Source organism: Zonotrichia leucophrys, chromosome Z (assembly GCF_028769735.1).
Source record: "Zonotrichia leucophrys gambelii isolate GWCS_2022_RI chromosome Z, RI_Zleu_2.0, whole genome shotgun sequence".
Taxonomy (NCBI): domain Eukaryota; kingdom Metazoa; phylum Chordata; class Aves; order Passeriformes; family Passerellidae; genus Zonotrichia; species Zonotrichia leucophrys.
In genome coordinates this window covers 55,488,935-55,512,862 of record NC_088200.1, presented here as the reverse complement: position 1 = coordinate 55,512,862, position 23,928 = coordinate 55,488,935, and the positions used below count along the sequence as shown (strand labels likewise).

Genomic DNA, 23,928 nt, shown 5'->3' with positions numbered 1-23,928 from the left:
CTTTGAGCATTTCATAATGTCACTGTTTTTTCTTGAGATCATAGCTGGATGAATTAGAGAACATCTCAAGCTTAGAGGGGTCCATAAGAGTCTTCAAAATCAAAGTCCTGCTTCTTGCAGGACCACCTAAAGCTAAAATATATAACTAAAATCATCATTCAGACACTCCTTGAATTCTGCCAGGCTTGGTGTTGCAACCACTTTTACCTTGGGAGCCTATTCCATCAATCAATCACCCTTCCAATGAAGAAACTTTTCCAAATGTTCAATCTGAACCTGCTTGACACAGCTTCATTCCTTGTTTCCTACCACAGGTCACCAGAAAGAAGAGAACAGAAATTTTGCCTTCCATTGCTCCCCATGAAGTAGCTGTGATGGGGTTACTCCTCAGCCTTCTCTTCTTCAAGCTGAGGAAAGCAAGCGATTTCAACTTTTCCTCATATATTTTGCCCTTGAAACCTTTCACCATCTTAGTCGCTCTCCTCTGGACACATTCCAGTAGTTTGATGCCCTTCTTATATTGTGGCACCCAGAACTGCCCCCAGCACTGGAGGTGAGGCTGCTCCAGTGCAGAGCAGAGCAGGGCAATCCCCTCCCTTGCTGGGATGCTGTGCCTGATGCATCTCTGGACATGGCTGGTCCACCTGGCTGCTAGGGCACTGCTGACTCAACTTGTCATCAATACACAGAGATCCTTCTGCAGAGCTGCTTTGCAACCTCTTATCCTCCATTCTGTACATACAACCAAGATTACTTAATACCAGGTAGAGAATACAACGCTCTTATTAAATTTCTTACAGTTGGTGATTGCCCAGCCCTCTGGTTTATCCAGGTCTCTGTGTACAGCCTCTCTACCCCCAATGGACAACAGAGCTGCTCTTAGTTTAGTGTCATCAACAAATAAATGTACATTAGATTTCTCTGTTCTGAGCATAAAAACATTAAAGACCACTGGTCCTAAAATTGACTCCTGGGGAATAGCACTGGTGACTGATCACAAGCCTGATTTAACCTCATGCAACTCTGAGCCAGTCCCATCAGTAAATTGCTCACTCAACATATTATGGACTTGTCTAGCTGTGTATTAAGCATTCTGTCCAGAAGGATATTGTGGGAGTTAGCATCAAAAGCTTTGCTAAAATCCACAAGCCTCAGATCCACTGGCTTTCTGAGGTCAACAAGTTGCTTCCCTGGCATGAACTCCTGCTGACTATGACCTATGACTGAGTTGTTTCTTAAGGGTTTTCCAACTAATCCCAGAATAACCTTCTCCACAATTTTACCAGGAAATGAATTGAGACTGACAGGCTGGTAATTACAAGGGTCTTCCTTCTTTCCCTTCTTGAAACTGGGAGGTTTGACTGCTTCTAGTCAACTGGGACCTCTCCAGACTCCCAAGTCACTTGAAAAATAATGGAGAGAGGTCCTGCAATCACATTGGTCAGCTCTTTTGGCACCCTGGGACAAATTCCATCAGGTCCCATAGAGTTATTCACAGCCAGCTGGAGTAGCATGTCTTGAACAAACTCAGGGTCATTTGGAAGATTATCATTCCCACAGTCACTGTCCTCCAGCACAGGCTCTGGGAACCCCAGAGCCCATAATCAGTGTTGAAGACAGAGGAAAAGAAGGTATTAAAAATCTCTGCTGTATGTATGTCCCTATTTGTGAGGAGAGTGACATCATCAAGAAACAGATCAGTGTTATCTCTATCTTTCTTTTGTTGTTAAAATGTAACAACATTTTTTTTATTTTTTTAAAAAAGCTCTTTTGTTTGTCATTTATAGTGCTGTCCAGATTGAAGTCTAATAGAGTTTTGTACCCATTAATTTTCTCCCTATAATGGTGAAGATCTGAACAGATCAGATAGGCCGTGTCCTAGAGATCTCAGAATGCAAAATTCTTGGGGAAAACTCGAGAGTGTAAAAAGTCCAATTTTAAAACTTCAAGTGATATGTTCCTCTAATAGAAAGTTATTATATCATCTTTAGCCCACTGTAGAAACAGTAGTCTGAACCTCTCAAAATTCTTGTTTCCAGTTGCTCCACTAGGTTTGTACCTCTTCTCTGAAATCTCTCCTATTGTCTAATTCTCTAGAGTTCACACACACTCACACACACACAAATAGACATGTGCAAGATGAAACTCTGTTATTTATGGATAAGAAGCCCCAAACCCAAAAGATTTTCAAAAGACTGTCCTTTTAGTTCCTGTACCAAAGAAGGCTCTAGTCTTTGCAGGTATTCATAAACTGGGATTTCTTTCTATAAATGCTGTTTCCACATTACTCCAAATCCTGGTCTTCTGTCATAAGGTATACTCCTTGTTTGAAAAGCTATGATTTGAATATGACTATATAAAATGTGCATTCTTTAGTAGCACCCAACTTAAAAGTATTTCAAGGCCATGCTGTACTAATAATTTCTTCTAGTCCTTAACAGTCTCCAACACTTTTATGGTTTCTTCCAGACGCCTACTTCAGAATATCAAACCAGTAAACAGCTACTGTCTGAACCCCATTTCATTATTATTTCTAAAATATTTGATTCTGGTTACAGCATGTAGAGAGTAAAGATTCTATGGGTACAAAACTAAAACTCATAGAGTTCACCTTTAAACCAAGACAGACGCTCATAATTTCTAGCGTGATCTCTCTGTGCAAATTGCCTGGATACACTTTGGTCATTTTTCTTTGAATTTGAAATGAACTGCAAGGGACTTTTAGAAGTTCTCAGAGTAATGTAGCCCTGTGTGCAACTGTGGGTTAAGATGACACTGACAATGCAAAGGCCCATGATTCAAACTTCGTTATAACAATGACAGACAGTATTGTGTAAATGTTCCCCCACCCCAAATTCACCCACCAACATGTTCTTACAGGTAACAGGGAATGAAATTCCAATGACAAATAAACACACAAACACATCTGTATCACCAAAGAAACTTCAGAAAAAAGTCTTTGCTTGGGTGGATGAAGACAGACTGTTGACTTTCTGGGAAAATGAAGATTTCAGCTTACTAAAACAAAAGGGCTAGCTGACCTATGCTTGAGGAAAGAAATGCAATACATTACACTGAGGCAGACACTATTCTCAATGCAAAAAGAACAAGGCTATTTCACTCTCCTTGAGAAAAATACCAGATTTGTAAGAGAACAACAGACTGTCACAAAATATATGAAAGGAAACTAGAATATATGCCAGGAAAATAGATTTAAAATCACCTTGAAACTGCAACCTTAAAAAATAGAAGCTAACACAAAATTTGCAATACTGGTCTTGAGTTACAGATAACCTCTAACCTCTGATATATGCAAGGAGAAACTAAGGTTATCAAATATCTGCCTGCATAGTAGAGATTCTAGTCATCAATACCTATTTTTCTTCTGCATAAATAAAAGCTTTACATCTATTTGTCCTACTTCTACACCTGTATGTCAGTGTTTCAGTAACTCTATTGTATTTAATAAATTTTCTATAATTTGCCTTTATTTTGCCTGTGCTAAATATTACATGGAAGCTAAAGCATTTTCCATGCCATCATCTGCATAGTTCTCTCCATGGTTACATAAATTGTTATCATTATCTGCTAGCCAGGTTACTAAACATTTTGTAGAATTCTGTATAATAAACCGCCATTTTGAAATATCTATTAAATATAAAAAGTTGGTTTAAGCTTCAACATTTTGCTAGTGAAAAAAAAAGAGAAGAAAGCATGAAAAAAAAGAAATATGCCTGTAAACATGGAGACATGATCTTTTCAGTTAAAGCCATGAAAAAACCAAAACTGTAAGGTAGTGGAGATGCAGCATCATGTTAAATCCATGGCTGCTACTTAAGCCATCACAGCAGATTAATTTGTTGAGAGAAACTGCAAAGAGAGTAAACTTTAAATAAGAGTGAAAAAAGGTGGTTACAACTGGACAATGGTCAGGAGAGCCTTCTTAATGTATGAAGTAATGTTTAAAAGTTAGATACATTAGTATCAAAGGGGTTTATTAAATCAATATCACAATGCAGCAGTCAATATTTATTCTGTATTATTAAAGCAAATATTGAATTTCTTGAGAGATGCAGAAATAGCAAATATCTCCAAACAGAGGAAGTTTTAAAGAAAAATACAGGGTTTTCACCACTTATCTTTTTATCTTTTATAAATGTCTACTACAAATAACTATCTTATAATGTCAATTTAGGAAACACTGGCAATTCTGAGGTATGGAATAAACTTCTTCTGCCAGTGGAAGTAAAATATGACAAGAGATTTATTTTTACCTGAGAGGCCTCCTGAGAACCAGAGTTAGAAAAGAATGTGCAGTTAAGATAGCATTAGACCACAAATATAACTTTGCATTAGAATTTAAATCTCAAAGTCAGTAGATATTATCAGAAGCATTAATGATCAAAATCTCTACAGGAAATCACTATCAGGACAAAAGTATCAATTCTGACTGAAATTCTCTCTGTAAAGAGATTATACATTGTTCCATATCTGGATAACATTTTCAGAAGCAAGTAGAAAATTAGCCTCCTAGAACAGAAATTATATATGAAAAGAAGTAAGAACTGAAAATTAAAAGCACAATCAGTTATAGTTAAAAACCTGAAGAAGGTTTAATTTGATTAGCATTTGTAAATGGACTATTTCTATTTCCTTGGGTCCCTTCCTCTTCATCTTCTGATAATGTCGCAGAATACAAACCCGAGTGTTTCTCCTGACCTTCATACCTTGTCAATAAAGTAAGACATTTTCACAGACAGAGCAGAACATCCCGTCCTGCCAAAAGAAAATCCCAAGTAAATTAAAGGATTGAAAATGTGGCTCCAAGCCAGAGACAAAACCCTTATTTACCACAACTGGACAAAAAACTCACTCCAGCTGAACAGAGATACTCAAGCACAGCACCTATCAAGCCACTGCATGCTGTTTCTATGCATTGGGAAGAAAGAAGTGTTTGGATACTCTTTTTAGCTTTATGTGGTTTCTGGTATTATTGAAGGTATACAGTCAATGAAGGGTGGGGAGAAGTTTGTGTCTCCTACAAGCTTCTCGTGGCACAGCAGGTCTTGCTGAAGAAGACAGAATTTTGCAAGTCCAGTACCAGCTACATGCCAGAAATCTAAGTGAATCATATGTGTTGTAGCAATAAATTACCTGAAAGTCAAGATATTCATAATAATTTTATGGTGCCCATCCACTGGACCTGAAGACCACTCCTGATTTTCATTCTTTTAGCAAAAAAAGATTTTCAAAGACATCTATGAATCACTCACCCTCTTCCTCCTACAACTTCTTAACAAGAAAAGGCTCAAATGCCCAGATGTCCATACCCATTTAGCAGTCTTGAAGCTTCCAGCAAAAAATGTTTGGGAAAAATAATTGGAAAAGCTACTATTTTCTTCTATGTTGTGTGTTAAGGATGTATCTTTGTTCTCAAATGTTGATATTTTTGCTCAGATTTATACCTACTTATATTCACTCCCAGGATCTTTTGAAATACCTATTTCCCAGCTTGATTCCTGTTCTTCAGCAAAAGATACAATCACTTCTTGTATTACTTTTCTTATCTAACTGTGGTTTTGAAAAAATATTAATCATCTAAGTTTCATATCTCTAGCAAAAATTTTGTTAACATTCCATCTTATCTTGATTACTCTTAAAGCACTACTACACTTAATAAGGATGCATTTTGAAATGTGCAAGAAGTGGACCAAAACATCTGATCTAAAAGTGAGTACATATACAAACTGAAACTTCCAGCTATGCGATTTACCAGATGTCAAGAGAGAAATATTATTTCAGAATATTCACTGAAATATCCCAAACCACTTTCCACTGCAATTTAGGCTGAACTAAAACAATAGCTTCAGGGGGCTGTTCTTGTGTCAGTGAAAGTCAACGCAAGTTTTGCTGCTTAGTTCAGTACAGAAACACACTCATGTAAATTGGACTTTTGGATACTTCCAAAAATGTATCAGAGAACCAATTTAACCAAAATGTTTAGGATCCACTTGCATGTAGTGCTTGAGGTTTCTGACCACACGATCAATGCATCTAACAGAAAACATTAGTTAAAACTTTCCCTATCACGTGTAGGATTCAGCAAAATATTTAGTTAAAAAACAAATGAAAGGGCAGGAGACCTCAGTTATAAAGTTTAAACATGTGTGATCTGCAAGGGACCACTGATGACAACCAGCTGTCACAAATAAACAAATGAGCAGTGTTCATAAACTTCTGTTCTTGGCCAGTGATGCACAGAGACCAGATCCTGCCAAAGGTCCCTGGGGGCCCTTGCCTCGCTGCGGCTGAAGCAGCTGTGGCAAACCTTTTGTTTTCAGCACTGCAGCTCAAACAACAGCCACTGCACTGTTAATCTCCACCATCTGTAGGAGACCATGTGTTGAAAACTAGCTATAATATGACACCACTATTATTCTGCCACCAGCAGCAGAAATAAAACTCTTCAGCACATTGTGAAACAATGCCTGTTCAACAGCACAACCCTCCTCTTGCTTGCTTGCTCTCAAGCAATCTCAACAACAGTCAAAAGCTGATAGTAATGTAGAAAGAGGCTCAAAAAAGCAAGCAGCATCTGCAGATGCTTCACTATCACACACAAAATGGAAGAAGCCACCCACCTCTAGGACAGTGGAGGCAACACACGCCAGTAAGATACTCTGCAGGAACAACAAGCTTTATTTTGTACCAATTGTTTGTTCACAGAATATGCAGTACTGTATTCTTAAGCATGAATACTTGAGAGCAGGTGGTCATAAAACTCTGTACTCCAAAATATTTTTTAAAAGATCACTATAAACACAAATGCTGTTTTTAAAAAGCATTTTAAGAAGAATTTTAGCTGCCAGCTCATTCTGTGAAAATGTACTTGATGGTAGATGATCATTGATGGAAGAAATCAAAATATATTTCCTTTCTTGAGTTGACATATTTCCATGGTTATACAAATTTCAGTACAGAAGAAGTACAGCAGAATCAACCATTCTCTGCTAGCCTTGCATGCACAGTGTGCTAGCAAACATGAAAGCTGAGAAGAAAGAAGAATGCAGTCACCATGTACATACCCTGCCCTCACAAGAAAGACTGAATGTTTTGGACAGCTGTACCAAAACCTAATTGAGTTCCTATTCACCTGTTATGAATCAGATTCCCTTCCTCTGCTCAGCTCCCAAATGTTCTTTCAAACAAAGACAGTACAAACAAGTACATAGAGATATCAGCTAAAAAACTGACAACTGTTCTTGTCAGAAAGCAGGTGGATTATAAATTGACTGTTACTGTAATAGACTTGGTAGCAGGATGAAGAGAAGATGCAGTACTATGAAGAGATCAGGGCTTTTTAAATGTTCCTTTCTGAAATGTTTTAAAAATCAGTATTAGAAAACTATTTTCAAATTCTATAAAAATATATGCACTAATTGCACTGAATGTTACAAGTTTTTATTTCATCATGAATTTATGTCATTGTCAGAGGTTGCCATTTTCGAATGTTCCTTACATGTCCCCGAAGTGACTGCTTCTTCCCTGCAAGCAAGAAAATCCATTTGAAATACAGAAGTACCACAGCATCCCCCAAATGCAATACTTCCCAAATTCTTTCTGACTCACCTGCTGATCTCCTGCATGAGCACACATGACATGGCCTGACAGCTTGTATAGTTTCAACTTTCCCTTTTATTTTCCCAGAGCATGCATATATTTTTCAAGATAGAACGTGAAAGTTTTTCTGAGTCATAAATTGCTACTTGTTAAGAAACCTTAACTTGAATGCTGGTTTTGGAGCAATTTGTGCTTTCAGTTGCTACCTTTTCTCAATAGCTACAGGACCTTCACATACAGAGTTAGCTATAAAGCAGTCTGTTTTTCTGTCCGTCATACTGATGTACTTAGCCAACAGTCTCATTTAAAATCCAGGACTTAGTCAGAATAGACTTTACAATAGCTTTACATTTCTAGTTTTCGTTAAAACTTGATGATAATGTACATCATGCAAGCACACTTAAAATGTTCATTAGTGAGCTCACGCATAAATTGCTAAATTAAGCACAGAGCTTCAGGGAAAATGCTGGAGACTATTTGTCCACACAGCAACAGATTTGTCTTCCACAGCATGCTCTATCCATTGGCAAACGGATATACCAGTTTAATGAAGTATTTTAAGAATGAAAGTGCTGGTGTGCATGACTCACATTTTATTAAGGTAATGACCATAATGCATTCTATTTAGATATGTATCTCGTTGCTCAAAATGATCTTGGCATGAGACCAGCAATAAACCTATGATATTCCAGAGCATTACACAATCTTTTGTCCTATTTGTGGACAGAAGAAATGCTCACAATCAAATTAATAATCCTCCCTGCTACAAGAATGCAATCAAAACACATTACTAATAACCACAAAAGTGAAATCCTTAGCAAATTATAAGAAAGGAAAATGGTTATCAGGTTACCTGAAAATAATTACTTATTCCACGGTTCTTGATTTTCATTTCCCTGCAAAGACTTAAATCATCCCATTTCATATTTAGATGTATTTTGAATTGCATCTTGCAAAGGAGATATTCTGATATATTTCATCCAATATTTTGGACAAAAACTATCCATACTTGCAATTGCTGCTGCTGCTGGCAATGCCCATGGAAGCACCCGTGCAGCCTGACTGGCACAAAGGAGAAACAGAGGCAAGTTCTGCTCACCTTCTTCACACAGGTCATTCCTGCCCAAGCACTGACCTCAGAAGTGTGTACGTGCACCAAGAAGGGAAGGCCTCGCAGCCTTGTTATTTTTAGCACACAAATAGAAACATTAGCGTGTGTGGGAGGTGGGAGGTGGGAGAAAGCTGCACCCTCCTGGCAATGCAAGGTCCCTGTCACAACAGCGACTTTACAAGTACCAGAGGCAGTATGGAAAATCCTGCTTCAAGGGTGCACGACTGGGGCCCAGACAAGCAGGAAAGGTAAGTGCTCACAATAAAGGAGCCCTCTAGCATCTCAAGAATTTGGCTGTTAGGATGACTGACAGGCAGCCGGGAAAGGCAGCCAATTTCAGCCTGCGGAGGCCAGGTAGAAGCACCACCCTCTAACTTGGCAGAGCTAGTGGCAAGGCAGCTAAAATCCCTGCAAGCAAGAGGGGGGAAAAGGAGAAAACCCCCACAATTCAAGCAGCTGCCACAGTAGCAATACAGATGAAATCCCAACAGGATCATTCAGGCAGGCTGCTTCATTAGGATAAATTGTCCAGACCTACAGCAGTGTACTTATCCCAAAAAGCAGTACTCTCCAAGAAACACAAAGAAATCATTTCAGAGATTCTGAACTGAGGCTGATTGTTTTCAGATTACAAAACCAGAACTCTCTTGCTAACTACAAAATAACATACTAATTTGAGGAGATATCAGTCCTCTCTCCATACTCCATATGGATGTTTTACATGGATGGTTTTCATATAAATATTTATACTGAATCCATACAAATACATAGAATCTATGTATTTCTGCTTATATCATGTCCTAAACACAGAATTTATACAGCTTTAAATATATATATATATATATATATATATATATGATAATCAATTCAACAAAACATGCACATGAACTCTAAAAACAGTATTTCCAGATACCATCACATCTTTTATTTTTAAGAGATACATTAATCAATTTTAGCAGCCCTCAAACTGATGTTTATAGATAAAAACATTGAAAATGAACTATTGATGGGATTTATTTTCAGTAGTGCTGGGAAAATCTATCAACCATAAGTACAAAGGAGAGTCAAGTATTAAAAGGATGTTTCAAGTATGGGCATTCCCCTGAATTTCAGTGCAGTTTTGAAAGTGACAGTGAAATCAAGTCACTATTCAAAAGAGTGAGCTGAAAACATATTTAGAGGTTAGAATAAACTTTTGTATTCCTTCCCTATCTATATGATTAGAAACATCTGTATGCCAGGAATAAATGTGACCTCTAACCAAAACAAAATGATTTAACACACAAACCTAGGGGCTGGATTGCTACAAAGGAGGCCTGAAACATCACCCAGAAATGCCTGTGTGCAATCTACCGAATAAAGACAAAAATAGACTCCTCGGTGCAGGCAAACAGCAAGTCAACTATTTTTAACTCAGGTCTTCAAATGCATTTTTAAGTTGCTTACATTTAAAAGCAAACCTTAAGCAGTTTGACTTGATGAATATGTATGAAAAATACTTTCAAATCTTCTGCACTTCACATACTTATAAAATTCATTTGCTCATTAGATTAAATGGGTTTTAGACACCCTGCTCAGTGCCTTTAAACAAATTTTCTAGTAGAAATGTATTTTTTCAGAACAAATTTGTGCCTGCATAAATTCAAATAACATGTCAGTATTCTTGTTATATTGCTTTGTGACAGTCTCTAGAAATGACAAAAGAGTTGAAGTGCCTGCCTGTGGTCAACACACTCAACACAGACACCCCCGACCCTGGCTTGCCAATCAGTCACATCTTCAATTGTGTAAGGAAAGAGCCGTCTCTTTCTGCCATGACTGGAAAGCTGGCTTCAAATTCAAGGGATACTTAATTTTTGCCCATTATATCAGCACTTGAAGACAGTGAAACTCATGGCAAGAGGTGGCAGGGTATTTGCAATGTGAACATCTGGGCTGCACAGCAAGCATGAGCTGTATACTCCTGTACCTGAACAAGTATACAGCTCATGTATATACACTATATACAATATACAATTCCTTTACATCACAGCCCACTTCTGCCAGCTGTGGGCCAGTGCTCTCCTGCCCCTGCTGCAGCTGTGGCATGCGAAGCATTTGACAGCCTTGCAGAATTTATGAGAGGACACATGGGTACAACATAAGCAACAAGTAGTGTTAGGCTGAGTGCCTCACTCTGTCCCCTGCAGGGAGACGAGGACAGCCAGCTGAATCCCTCTGCTGAGGTTCTGTCCCCCAGTTAATCTGCTTCTATGGGTTTCTACTTAGATATCATATATTTCTTGTCACTAGTCAGACAAGCAGTCCAGCATGGAAGCCCCTAGAATTATTTGCATGATTAATCATGTCAGCAAAACACCTACAAACCTAAGCCTTCAGGAATTTTGCCTCTGCCTTCAAAACACTGGAGAAAATTTATGCCCATGGTGAATTCTTCTTAAAGCCATCAGAAGTGCTTATACGAGGCAAAATGGAAGGAAAAATTATGAATCTGAGGTAGATCATGACTTTCTTAAATTTCCCTTTTTTCTCTCCCATAAAGACAAGCAATCAACATCTCAGTGGGAAGAAGAGTAACATTTTCTTCAAAGAAATTTCAAACAAAACTACTATTCTCATCTCAGTAACAAATGTAGAAATTCATCTAGTATCATAGATCAGAAAAGCAGAGGCCAAAGTTAGCAAGTGTGAGATAGGACTTACAATCTGGGACACATCAGCAAGTGAAATACAGATTCCACTGAATGACAAAGGGTAGGTGCTGAAGGCAGTCTAGATTTTACAGGTCATGACTCTCCCAGACTCAAGATTTTCACAGACTCCCATTTACACAGGCCTGAATGCCTGTGGTAGCTTTCAGCCTGTGGACAGACCTCACCTTTAGAAATACACATGGCTATCTTCCGTGCAGCTGAAGACTGGTCCTTGCCAATGGCTAACCTGCCTGATTATACAACAGCCTCATGACCACACAATTTAACTCCTCTCAAGCCTTTGGCTGGTAACACCTGTAGTAAACAGTACTGATTACCTTTTAAACAGGCAAACTCCTTTCAGCTTCAGAAAAAAAAAAAAACCAAGCAATCTTCCAAGTGCTATACATTTACAGGAAAATGCTTGAAAAGTTCAGTTCCCACTAAGCCCGAGGAATATCTAGGAGCTAAGATCTGTGGATAACAAGCATGGCTTCCTCACACCCACATATAATAGCTCTGAGAAATTATGTTTTTAAAGAATCAAGGATGAACACAATACCAAAAATGCAACAGTACATTCATTATTTATGCAAATGAAGAATATTTGTTACAAGAAATCCTGCAGGGAAACAAAGGAGAAGAATTTTTAGCTGCTGCCAGAAAGAGAGGCTGAATATTGACTACAAGAAGGAAAGGCTCAAAAAGAAGTGTATCGTAACTACTTCTTTTACATTGAGCGAAGTTTGCACTCTTAGAAATGTATTTCCTCTTAGCAGTAAGGACATATTGCTCCCCAACAATTAGTGCCAGTCATAATGTGACTCAAGACTAAGAAAATATAAGAATAATGCATCCAAGTTTTGGCTGACCTCAAATTCATTTAAGCTAATGCATAGCAAAAACTGAGTGTATGTTTCCATTTGCAAAACTGGAGGGTGCCAAGGAGCTACTTTATCTTGTCTGCTGCAAACAGATGTGGAGCAGATAGTGTCCAGATCTGCAAACTGAAAACACCACCAGCAGCTCTGGACTGCTACCCCGCACTGTGTTTGTGTCACCCTGTGGTTTAGTTGATTACTGACGATCGGTCTCATCTGCCGGCTGTTTTCAGCCATGACGGGATCACGAACCCTGCGGGAGAACCACGCAAGGTCCGGCCAGGTATTTCCATACCCAGCGCAGCGACCATGCCTGTCCGCCGAGACAGCACGGGCAGCACCCCGCAGGGCGCGCAGCCAGTGCAGGAATCCCTCCTTCCCCGCTCGCCTCTCTCTCTCCCCGCGCCCGGCGGTGGAGGCAAGGGGCCGCGCCCGCCCGGCCGCGCTCAGCACCGCGGACAGCGCCCCGCGGGGACCGGCGCCGCTGCCGGGACACGCTGCCCCGGGGCCGGGGAGCGGCGCGGCCCGCCGGGAGCGCGCACACCTCGCACACACACACATACACCTCACACACACCTCACACACACACACACACACACAGCCTCACACTCACACGCACCGCGGCGCCTCCGTCACTCACCACATCCTCCGCAGGGCGCCCCGACGCCGTCGCCGCCGCCGCCCGCCGCCCCCGGCGCCGCGGACGCCCCTGTCAGCGCGGCGGCGGTGGCGCCGGGCGGCCGCGGCTCCATGCGGAGGGCAGCGGCGGCGGCTCGCCTGCCCCGGCCGCCCCGCGGAAGCCGCCGCCGCCGCGCAGCTCCAGAGCGGGAGGGCGGGGAGCCGCGGCCACATGGTGCTGCCCGCCGCCCCGCCCGCCGCCCGCCCCCTGCGCACTGCACCGCCCCCCGCGGCCGGGGCTCCGCGCACCGCCCGGGGCAGCCGGCGTGGCCCCCAGACACGGGGGCTCGTCCCTGAGTTAGCCATTCTGCGTCTTTCCCTCCACCCTGGTTTCTGTCGCGTCTGTTGTCTGCCATGCACGTCGCATGGTACTTTCGTAAAGCGAAGTGCCTGGTGTTGCGATAACCCGGGGTAGATCACGCGTTTCCCAACAAGTTCCTCACGGAGCAAAACGCCAGAGTTGTGCCTGGTCGGGGCCCAGATTTGAGCAAGAGTCTCACACTCCCGATTACTTCACCATAAAGCACGCACACAGGGCAAGAGCTGTCTCTGCATAGCTTCTAGGGTAAGGGGGCACAGAAGCCAAGCAACAGTGAAAACATAAGCAGCAAGATTCTGTCTTGGAACAGCTCACTCAAGAATCCAGATTTCTCACTTTTAAATTAATCCCCCATCTACTGGCTCATAGATTCCGGGTGAGCCAATCTGACACTTAATCTGTTTTCTTTGGGCTATGAAGTCCGGAAGATGCCCGAGAGTGGAGAACCTTCAGCCTCACGGGGTGTCCCTGCCTAAGCACTGAAAACCCTCCCAGGAAAGATGGGTATCTTCTTACCTTCTGTGAGAGCTCTATATTGCAATGACTGTCTTTTGCCTTTGGTGCATCCCTGAGAGGAGTCTATTATTTCAGTGCTCTGCCACAAAGGACATGATGAGAGCCGGATAAACTCCCTTTCACTCCCAAGCTGAAAAAAACCACTTCTTGTTGCTCCTCCTGCCCTGTGCCATCCTCCAGCCTCCTCTGCATCTCTAGCCTCCACCAGACTTGCTGCATAGGCTCAGTGTCTATCTTGAGATGCACTGGGGAACTCAAACTAAACCTGACATTTGCTGATGCTCACCTCCAAGAGGTTCTCATCAGCTATTTCTCTGTCTTGTCAAGGTCCCTCTAAAGACCATCCCTCCTCTCCAGTGTATCTGACATTTCCCTCAGTTTGGGAGCATCTGCAAACTTGCTGAGAACATACTCTGTGCCATCACACAGGTCATTAGTAAAGGCATTGCACACTTTTGGCCACAGTGTCAGTATTTCAGAGGGATGTGACTAGTAACCAATACCATGGAGTACTAGTCAAAGCAACCTTGTATTGCTTTTCAAAACACTTGGACTCCAAGCTCTTGCCAATTTTCCAAGCATGCTTTAGGCCAATTACCGAGTGCATATCTTTCTGGCTCACTTGCCAGTTTTCACTCTACATGAAGTCTAATCTAAAATCCACAGTGCGGGTGGACAGCTTTGACCAGTGGCACATTGCAATCAGGTATATGGGTATCTGAATTCACAGTGCAAGAAGAAATCTCCTGCCTCTTCCCCAGTACATGCACTTCAATATCAGGCTCCTGAATAAGTCCTTAGCAATGAAAATGAAGGGAAAAAACAAAGAACAATTTTCAAAAAAAAATTTTGAAGAGAATACTGATTACTTCAATGCATCCCTAATTTGAGCAGCGCCTAACAAAGAGGTCTGATTTGCACTGAAATCTGTGATTGGATCTCAGATATTTCTAGACAGTACAGCTTGCTGATAATTTTTGGCTTTCTGAAAAGTGATGCATTAAAAACTTCCCTTTGTATCATTTAATCTCTCTCCTAGCAAGAAGGCTATCCTAACTGACCACTGGCCAATGTCCTAAATTCACCTTTATTATGTGAACAGACTCCTTGATTTTAATATCCACTTTTCTTGACATTCCTATGTCTCACTCTGTCATTTTAGTAACAGAACTAATGTTTACACTTCAAAATATTTAACACTTCAAAATATTTAAAAACAGCAGGAAGTGACCTCTTTGTATAAGAAAATGCTGCTTTTCTTTCTTTTCACAAATATCTGCATTTTAAACATAAAATGAAAAATAATTTCTCTCCTTAATTCCAGTGTGGGTTCACTAATTCAATTCAATTCATCACTAAGCTTGTGTTAACAGTTGCTATCTAAGTAATTACTATTCTGGGGAAAAGTCTCCATTTAGGAAAGCTCTTTGGTATGTGTTTATAGTTAAACATGTTCTTATACCTACAAATTTTCAACAAAGCACTGAACCCTGTGCTTAAGCATGTGCTTAAGCATCTTTCTCACTCAGGATTTTATTCTGGAGAAAAAAAAAAAAAACAAAAACAAAAACCAAGGCTACATCTGATTTTGCAGACAGTTAAAAAGAGTAACCAGAAAGACTGAGAAAAAATTCACATTTGTAGCATGATTAGAAAGATACTTACAGTGAATGCAATGCCCCCCATCACATCTGTGTAGCAAGAAGCATGGATCATGTACGTGGATCTTCCTGTGGCTTTTTGAAATCCCCACACAGGGATGTGGGGATTTCATAAAATGTCATGCAGACAGCAAAACTGAAGCAAATACTCAGTACAACTTCCAAGGCTTCAGTACATGCATATTTCATCTCTGGTTCATAAAATCAGAGAATAAGCTTGAGTTGAAAGGCACACACAAGGATTATCAAGTCCAACTTCTGGCTGTGCACAGAATCATCCCCAAGAGTTACACCATGGCCATGCACAGAATCATCTGCAAGAGTTACACCATGTGCCTGAGAGAACTGTCCAAATGCTTCTTGAACTCTGTCAGGCTTGGTGCTGTGACCACTGACCTGCGGAGCCTGTTTGAATAGAACCTTTTTCTAATATCCAACCTAAACCTCCCTTGACACAACTTTAGACCATTCCCTCAGGTCCTGTAACTGGGTGCAGAAGGGATCAGTGCTTGCCCCTCCTCTTCCCTTCAAAAGGAAATTGTAACTGCAATGGGGTCTCCCCTCAGTCTCCTCAAGGCCTCACAGACCTAGTGACTTCAGCTGCTCCTCATACCGCTTCACCACAAGGTGCTTCACCATCTTTTTTGCTCTCCTTTGGATGATCTCTAAGAGTTGAATATCTTCCTTATATTGTGGCACCCAGAACTGTCCCCAGCACTCGAGGTGAGGCCTCCCCAGCACAGAACAGAACAGAACAGAACAGAACAGAACAGGACAGTCCCCTCCCTTGCCCAGCTGTGATGCTGTTTCTGATGCAGCCCAGGACAGAGCTGGCCCTCCTGGCTGCCGGGACACTGCTGACTCATGCCCAATTTGCCATCGACCAGGATCCCCCAGGTCCCTTTCTGTGGCACTGCTTGTTGACAAGGAAGCCACAGCTTTTGTGCCAGCTCTAGTGGTACAACTCAGCAAGCTATTTGCTTGATCAGCAATGGTGAGCAGATAACAAGAGGCAGATCCTGACAAAGCTTCTTGCATCTTAAGGGTTTTATGAAGAGCTGACAAGGCTTCTGCATCATTAAACAGATTTATGCTTAGAACAACTTTGAAACTTCAAAATGCTGTGTAACTCATGTAAGTGTGTGCTGACAGCATAGATCAGACAAACTCCACACAACAACATGCATCAAGCTACTGTTTTACTTCCATTTCTAAGTATCAGGCCTGCTACACAGAGGAATGCCTGTATTTTACTGGCAGCTCTTTGTAATACATGCCAGCCATCACCAAAGATTGTCTGGTCACCCTCAGAACAAGATGTGTCAGCACTGGTAGATTGCAGGACTTCCATTCCTTCTGCCCTTTTGTAGGATCTATGGACATCTCATGTAGGAGCAAAACAGAAAGAGCAGAAGTTGAGCAGGTGCTGTCTTGTGTCTCTCTGTAAGCCTGCACTTGGTGACAGTAGCTTAGGGTGCTGCAGCAGCAGCAGTGGGAATTCTCACCATGCTGTATCCTCACTCAGAAGAAAAACTGCCTAGTCCTTATGGACAGCTGCTTTCAGTGAAAGGGGAAAATATGCTGATTCTTAGAGATGTTCAATATTTGGAAGAACTGAACTATCACCCTATTCATCATCCTTCAGGCTGAAATTTTTCTGTTCTCCCATCAGCAGCCCTAGAGAGCACTTAAGTGCCTAAGACCTCAATTATTTGTCTCTTTCATTAACCATTGAGTACTCATCACTATTTTCATCACACTTACAAAGAGTAGGATCATCAGACCATCTTCACCCCTACAAAAAAAAAAAATAGTTTAATTTCAAATATATGTGGTTAACATCAGGCAGTGTTGGGATGCAAAGTATCTGAGGCACAAAACTACAGGGTTTTTTTCAGGTGCTCTCATGACAGTGAAGCAGCCACATCAGTTATCAATTACAGCAAAGCTTCAAAGCAGCACAAAAATAGAAGCTTCCTTAGTTTATAGGAGACAGCGTCCAGTGTCCCTGTGCAGCAAATATGTGCCATGCTTTCACTATTTTAGGTGGGAACACAAAATATATTATGCATATAGGGAAAAGTATATGTGTGTATATGTGTGTGTGTGTGTGTGTGTGTGTGTGTGCCCATGTATTTGGGCACCAAAGTGTACATGATAGCCAAGAGAAAAAAGGAGAAGCATCCAGTTTTCCCTAGAGAAATCTGAGTACTCATACAATATCAAGCCCTCCAAGACCTATTGCTACAGTGATGAATCAAGAAACACACAAATTCTGCTTTTTGAACTCTTCTCCTGCAATGGAATGACAGTAGCCAAGATGGCCATACTCCAGAAAGAATGTCTGGGGGAAGGCTGAAGACCAGCCTTGCATGGAGGTTCTTAGCATTGCTTTTATCTTTTTCAACATATTTGCTAATAGGAGATTCTTAGCCAACTGTTCTGCAGAAACACAGAAGCGATAAAAGCAAGTAACTTGTGAACTTAGGTAGCCAGGTCAAGATAAGGTTTTTAAATAATAAGGTAATGATTTTAAAATAATCATTCTGAGATCTATTTTAACTGAAGCATTGGGGCCAAAATGTTTCCTTTGATAAGGTATCCCACAATCTTATTCCTCTACCAGTAAGGGATTCTTCTAACTTCCAGCCTAAATGCATACTTGGCACAAAAACCACTAAAAAAATCTGGCTCATACCATTCTGCATTTGAAATAGTACTGTTCTCCTCTCTTCCTGCTCCACAGTGCTTATGAGCAATTCAGTGTTGTCTCTAAGTTCATCCTTTGGGGGCAAAAAAACCCACAAGATATTTTGATCTTCTCTTTTAACAGGGAACATTCCTCCTTTTTAACTGCTCTACCAGCTTTCCTCACATTGATCCAATGGCTTTTTGGATGTGTACTGTTTCAACCCCAGTGACTGGTGGCTAAGACCCCTTTCTGCCCTAATGACTGGCACTGACACCTCACTCCCTTTGGTACTTGTCACTACAGGTCTGGGGCACCAAAACCCTTGGTCCAAATCCAGTTGCTGGCAACAAATTCATCACATCAGTTCACCCAACAGCTGGCTCTTACTCCTTGCAGCAGTCATGCACATGAGATAGAGACTGTGACTATGCAGTTAGATAGGAAAGAATGTAAAAAGAAGATAGAACAGATTGTAGCAATTAGGTGCCAGAACAGCCAACATGACTGGTCACCAACGTGGTGACCAGTCTCATCTCACAGGCACCTAGTTCCCCCTACACCCCTTTCTGTCTGACACTCTCCTTTCCACGAATCTTCAGCAACTGCCAAGTCTCACCAGCCTCTACAGCATCCTGCATCCTTTGGGTCTGCATCCTTACCAGTTGCCCCACTGTGCCTCTGAATTTACTGCTATCACATCAATCACTGAGATTAGCCAGGTTTGTTTGTCATCTTTATCACAGTTACATTTCTCTGTCATTTTTGTGTTCTGCCTATCTTGTTCACAGGTTTCCTTTTCCCCTTAGTATCCCATATGACAAGGTGATTGACCAGCCAATCACAGGTTCTAACTCCAGACTTCTTACCCTTCCAAGATTTTGTGTCTTGTTCTTTCTGAGTCTCTAACACAGACGGGATAATTCAAAATCAGGGACAATTTGAGGTATTATGGAAGGAGTTCCCATAGTCAGACAGCAGGATTAGAAGGGAAGCAACAACGGAAAAAGAATCAGGAGTACAATTTTTTGCTGATGCAGCCTGAAAAGACTTATATTTGGAATTGCTGAAATGAAATCTGTCAAAATAGTTCAACATTTTTTCACATAAACTTTGACATAGTTTTAGGGTTTTTTGTCATTCTGGTCCAGAGCAGAAATCTAAAAGCTTTTACTGACAACTGTAGGTTGAGTTTTTTAAGCAGCTGAATTTACTTTACTTTATTGCTTATAACTTCATTGTTACTATATTTATTATTTATTTATTACTCTATTCCTGTAACCTATTTTATTTTATTACAGTATTTAGCCTCCTTATTTTACACTATGACTAGGAATGGTTTAGGAAAGACATTAAAAAGGAAAAGACAAATATAAAGAATAAAACGAAAAAGAACATCCCTAGAGAAAACAAATCTAACCAAGAGTTTGTCTGAATCAGATTCTTATGAGCAGTTCACTAAGTGTTTTTCTTATAATCTATATTCTTGCTTTTGAATGATTATTTTGAATGTAGAATTGACTTTGAAATGTTCTGTGGAATTTTTTCAAAACATGAATTCCCTGCAACACGCTCTAAGAAAAACACCCAGTAGGCTGAGCTTCATTAGAATTATTCCAAAGGCCCATGTCAAAGTATTTGCAGAAACTTAATGGTTTCTTGGACCTCAGTTTGAAACAAATAGAGCAGTAACAGGTATAAAACAAATTATGTGTGCACAGCACAGAGCCACATTTATAAACTTCTCCAACAAGCATAATCTGCAAAAACAGCAACAAGGATTTTGTTTGAGGCTGTTTTGTTGGGTGGTGGTTCAGTTTATTTGTTTGGTTTGGGTTGGGCTAGTTTTGGGGCTTTTGTTGTTTTTTGTCCCAGGGATTACATGCGTTGGGGTTACATGCATTGGCTTTGCCAGAGGCAAGGTTAAACTGGTAATATTCATCTTTGGCAAGTGCTGGTGGCCTAACGGCGCTGTTATTTGTCACAACAATTAGTTTGACTTAGCCTGAGCTTTGACACGGCGGCACAGATGGCTATGAACGCGTTATCAGTAGGCAGCAGGAGGCACAGCTCAGACGTGTGCAGCCTTACATCTCCCTCTGGTGGCTCGATCCCAAACCCTTCGGCGGCCCCTAACTGGGAGAGAAAGCCACTCCGCTCAGCCAAGACCATTGCATAGTTTCACTAAGGGTTCACTGAGGGTTTAGCTCCGGTAGCATCCTAATGCCAGGTGCCTTGTAAGGTGTTGAAACTTGAGGGTTTTGGCTGCTTGGAGCTCTGTGTCTCGTGTGAGGCCCCTTGCCGAGCATTCAGGCAGTTTCACTCATCTGTGTTTCCATATCTCCTCTAAAAATCATCCACTGGACACAAATCCTAGAAGTGTCAGGTTCAAAAATTGTCCATTTTTGGAGCTCCAATCCAAGGATTTTTGCTTGCCTTGACAAAGATACCTTATCTGCTTGGTCCATGATGCACAGGCTGTTACTCTAACAGATTACAGAAGAAAATGTAACATCGAGAGCCATTTCTCCTTAGTATGTTCTGTTTTCCTTTCCCTTAGCAAAATTAAATAAAAATTCCTTTTCAGATGTAATATTTTACACTACTGAAAGAGACAACATGCTAATATTTTATTCTTATGCAACAGAGAAACAGGCGCACATTCTGTTTTGATAGCTGCCGCAAAACAAAGGCTCATTTTTGAGGATCTAAACTTAACCCCCCCCTTTCCTGTACACTGATATGACTGTAAGAATACTGTGTTGTAGAAGCGCAGTTTCCAGAGTGTCTGTTCTGATTTTGAAGTTTTGCAGGACTTTGGACCTGCTTATCATTTTTCAAAGGGACTGATGTAGAACAATCAAAAATGGAAACTCCTGCTCATTTCAAGTCTGAGTGTGAATATGATACCATGGTAGACCATAGTCTTCCAAAAGTGTCCTTCAGGATGAAGCATATATTACAATGACAGAAAAAAAAAATTGTCTTCTTGTTAATTTTGCTGGAGGTAGAAATCCAGAAACTTCAGTAATAAATCCATAAACCAAGCGATAAATACAAGAGTATTCTCAAATTGTGACAACACTAAATGTTCTCTACTCCCCATGCAACTCAGTTCAGCAACAGCTTATTCCCTTATTTATTTTCCTAAAAAAGAAGGAAAAAAGGCAGTTTCACACCTTTAACACATTCATAGGAGTTGCTCATATATTACATATTGTTAGCACTGAATTCAGCTTAGAAAAGATGGGTGTCTCCTTGAAAGAAACCCCAAAAGACTCCCAAACATTCACCAAACAAACAAACAAACAAAAAACCACCAGAAAAACCCCCTCCAAAAAGCACCTCTCATTGAAATTCTTCAACAAGAGAATAAGCAGAAATTAGAAACTTCCTAGGAAAAAACAAAAAAAAGAAAAAGAGGCATTTTCTACTAGTTTCATCAAAGGCAAATTTCTAATGACTAGGCAACAGTAAGAGGAGAAAAGAAGCAAAGCTGACCTGCTGCATGCATTTGGGAGCAACTGGAAAAGGCCAACCTGTCGTGTTTGTTCCTTTTGATGGCTATAAATGCATTTAGAGGAACCGAACCCACTATCTTTTTGCTTTAATATGATACTTAATTGTTTACATTTGAAGAAAATCTGTCCTATTGATTTGTGTTTACATGAGTGTGTAGAAGTTAATTCTTCAGTGTTTGTCTGTGGTATGGTTTTTTTTTTCCCCTAAAGCTTTCTTGTCAAGGAAACTCTGTGTGGTTTCCCATACATCAAGATTTGGATTCACTGCCTTCCAATATGCATATTTGACTACAAAGTGGTTTCCCTCTGACTGCTTTGAAGCAGAGAAATGTGCCCATGCTGCTAGCCTTTATGTTGTAATATCACTCTTTTTCCACTGAAGAAAGCATCTAAATATTAATAAGAGTGAAAATATCTGGAAAACAAAAAAAGAAATTATTTTCAGTTACATTGAAATCCCTTGATGAAGGAAAAACGCAGAAGCATTCTTTTGTAAGTGTGAATCTGTCACATTCTTTGAAACTAAAACAGCATTGGTTTGTAATGGGACTGAGAGTGCTTTATACAACAGGAGTCAAATTCACAGCTGGCAAGGTTCTTGCATGCATCAGCAAAGACTTGCATCAGGCCCCTAAGGACTTCAATGGAACTGAGTTAGAATGCTCACTGATTCTATGAAGAGCCTTTAATCTCATACAATGCTTGAGAAAATGGCATTATATTCTTGAAAAAAAATATTACACTCTAGTCAAAGATCTGTGTTGTCTGAAATGTTCATGCCTGTTAGGTTCTATTTTGATATCATTTGCCTAAGTTCAGAGAGCACGTGACTGTATTTCTGTCTTTCTGCCTCCTTAGAGGCTCAACTGAAAAATTAGTCTCAGCTAACTCTGTTGCTTGACCTATACAAAAAGAATTGTAAGGAAAACAGCATAATACTTTTTGCACTTTTAATAACAAAAAAAGTGCAAAAACTTCATATTTGTACATATTCTTATTATTTTCTAATTTAGAAGACAAAATGTGCCTCTCAAACAGAAGAATCCATGTTTAAGGATAAAATACAGTAAAGTGAGGTGAGCAGCCTACCTCAAAAGTACAAAAGTGGCATTTGATCAAAACTTAACAGCATTTGTACTATATAATGAAATTATACATCAATTTATATATCCTTTCTTTTGTTTTAGTAGGCTAACTACCTAAAGGGCCAGATGCTAGCAAAACTGGTATCTACTTGACAATAGTCCGCATGAAGAGGAAGTAAGTCGGAATGCTGTGCTTCTCTAGCAGATCCCAGTCTAGCATGGTATCAGATGGTACTTTAAGGCCAAATACTGTCCTAATGAAGTAAAATAGGTACAGAGTTAAATGCATTAAGTGCTTTACTGAGCCTGGAAGGGACAAAGTGAGCAGCTGCCACAGAGAGCTTCCTGGTATGTAGAACTCTCTCCTGGTCTTTGGGACATCCTGGGCAGGCTAACCCATCTCATCCTGGAACTGAGGTGAAGCACTGTCTTCCCGTGGTAGTTCCAAGGATTTCAGTGGAGGACAGTGGGGAACAGCACTGAACCACAGTGAACCACATATACTCCTGCACTGAACCACATATACTCCCGCAACAAGATAGCTCTTGCTACTACTAAGAAGTGAGAAAAGAGCTGAGGACAGGACCTGGGATGAGCTGGTGAATAATGCTTCTTTTTAGTTAGTTTGTTTGTTTATTTTTCAAATGAGGAAGGTCTATTAAAAAATGGCAACTTCTAGGGAAAGATGAGATGAATGGATAGGGAAATATGTTATCTCCATGCTCTTAAAGAACTGTTCTTTCATAGTATGTAGTGGAAAAAAAGTTGTACAGGGCTGTTAAACTGCCTTGGCAGCAATCTTGAAAAACTGTGTTTTTGTGTGAACACAGGTCAATTTGTTCCACCTGCTAGACTGAGACATGCAGCACACTGGACGTAGAGCTCTGCCTCACTGCAGATCTACCCCACAGCTATGCTGCACCGAGCAGTTATCTCCACCAATTTAAAACTGCCCATGCTGCATGCTCTGAACTAGCAGCAAGGGGTAGTTTGCCTCCTCTGTGTACTGGGGTGGAGTTACTTTTCTTCATAGCAGCCCAAATGGTTCTATGTTCTACATTTGTGTTGAAAATAGTTAATAACAAATTCCACAATGTTTTAGCTATTGCTGGATAGTGCTTGCTCATCATCTATTTCTCACTCTGTTTTCTGCA

The 23,928-nt window shown here is 40.7% G+C and overlaps 1 protein-coding gene across 6 annotated transcripts in view; it reads right to left on the bottom strand.

The window, feature by feature from the left end:
• Positions 1-13,075, bottom strand: part of NRG1 (neuregulin 1) — a 460,758-nt gene extending 447,683 nt beyond the window's left edge. For all 6 annotated transcript variants that reach the window (XM_064735370.1, XM_064735371.1, XM_064735372.1 and 3 more), the window contains exon 1: positions 12,946-13,075. In XM_064735370.1, the coding sequence (XP_064591440.1) occupies positions 12,946-13,057 (112 nt within the window). In that variant the 5' untranslated portion in view covers positions 13,058-13,075. The remainder of the gene's footprint in view (positions 1-12,945) is intronic.
• Between the last annotated feature and the right edge of the window lie 10,853 nt (positions 13,076-23,928).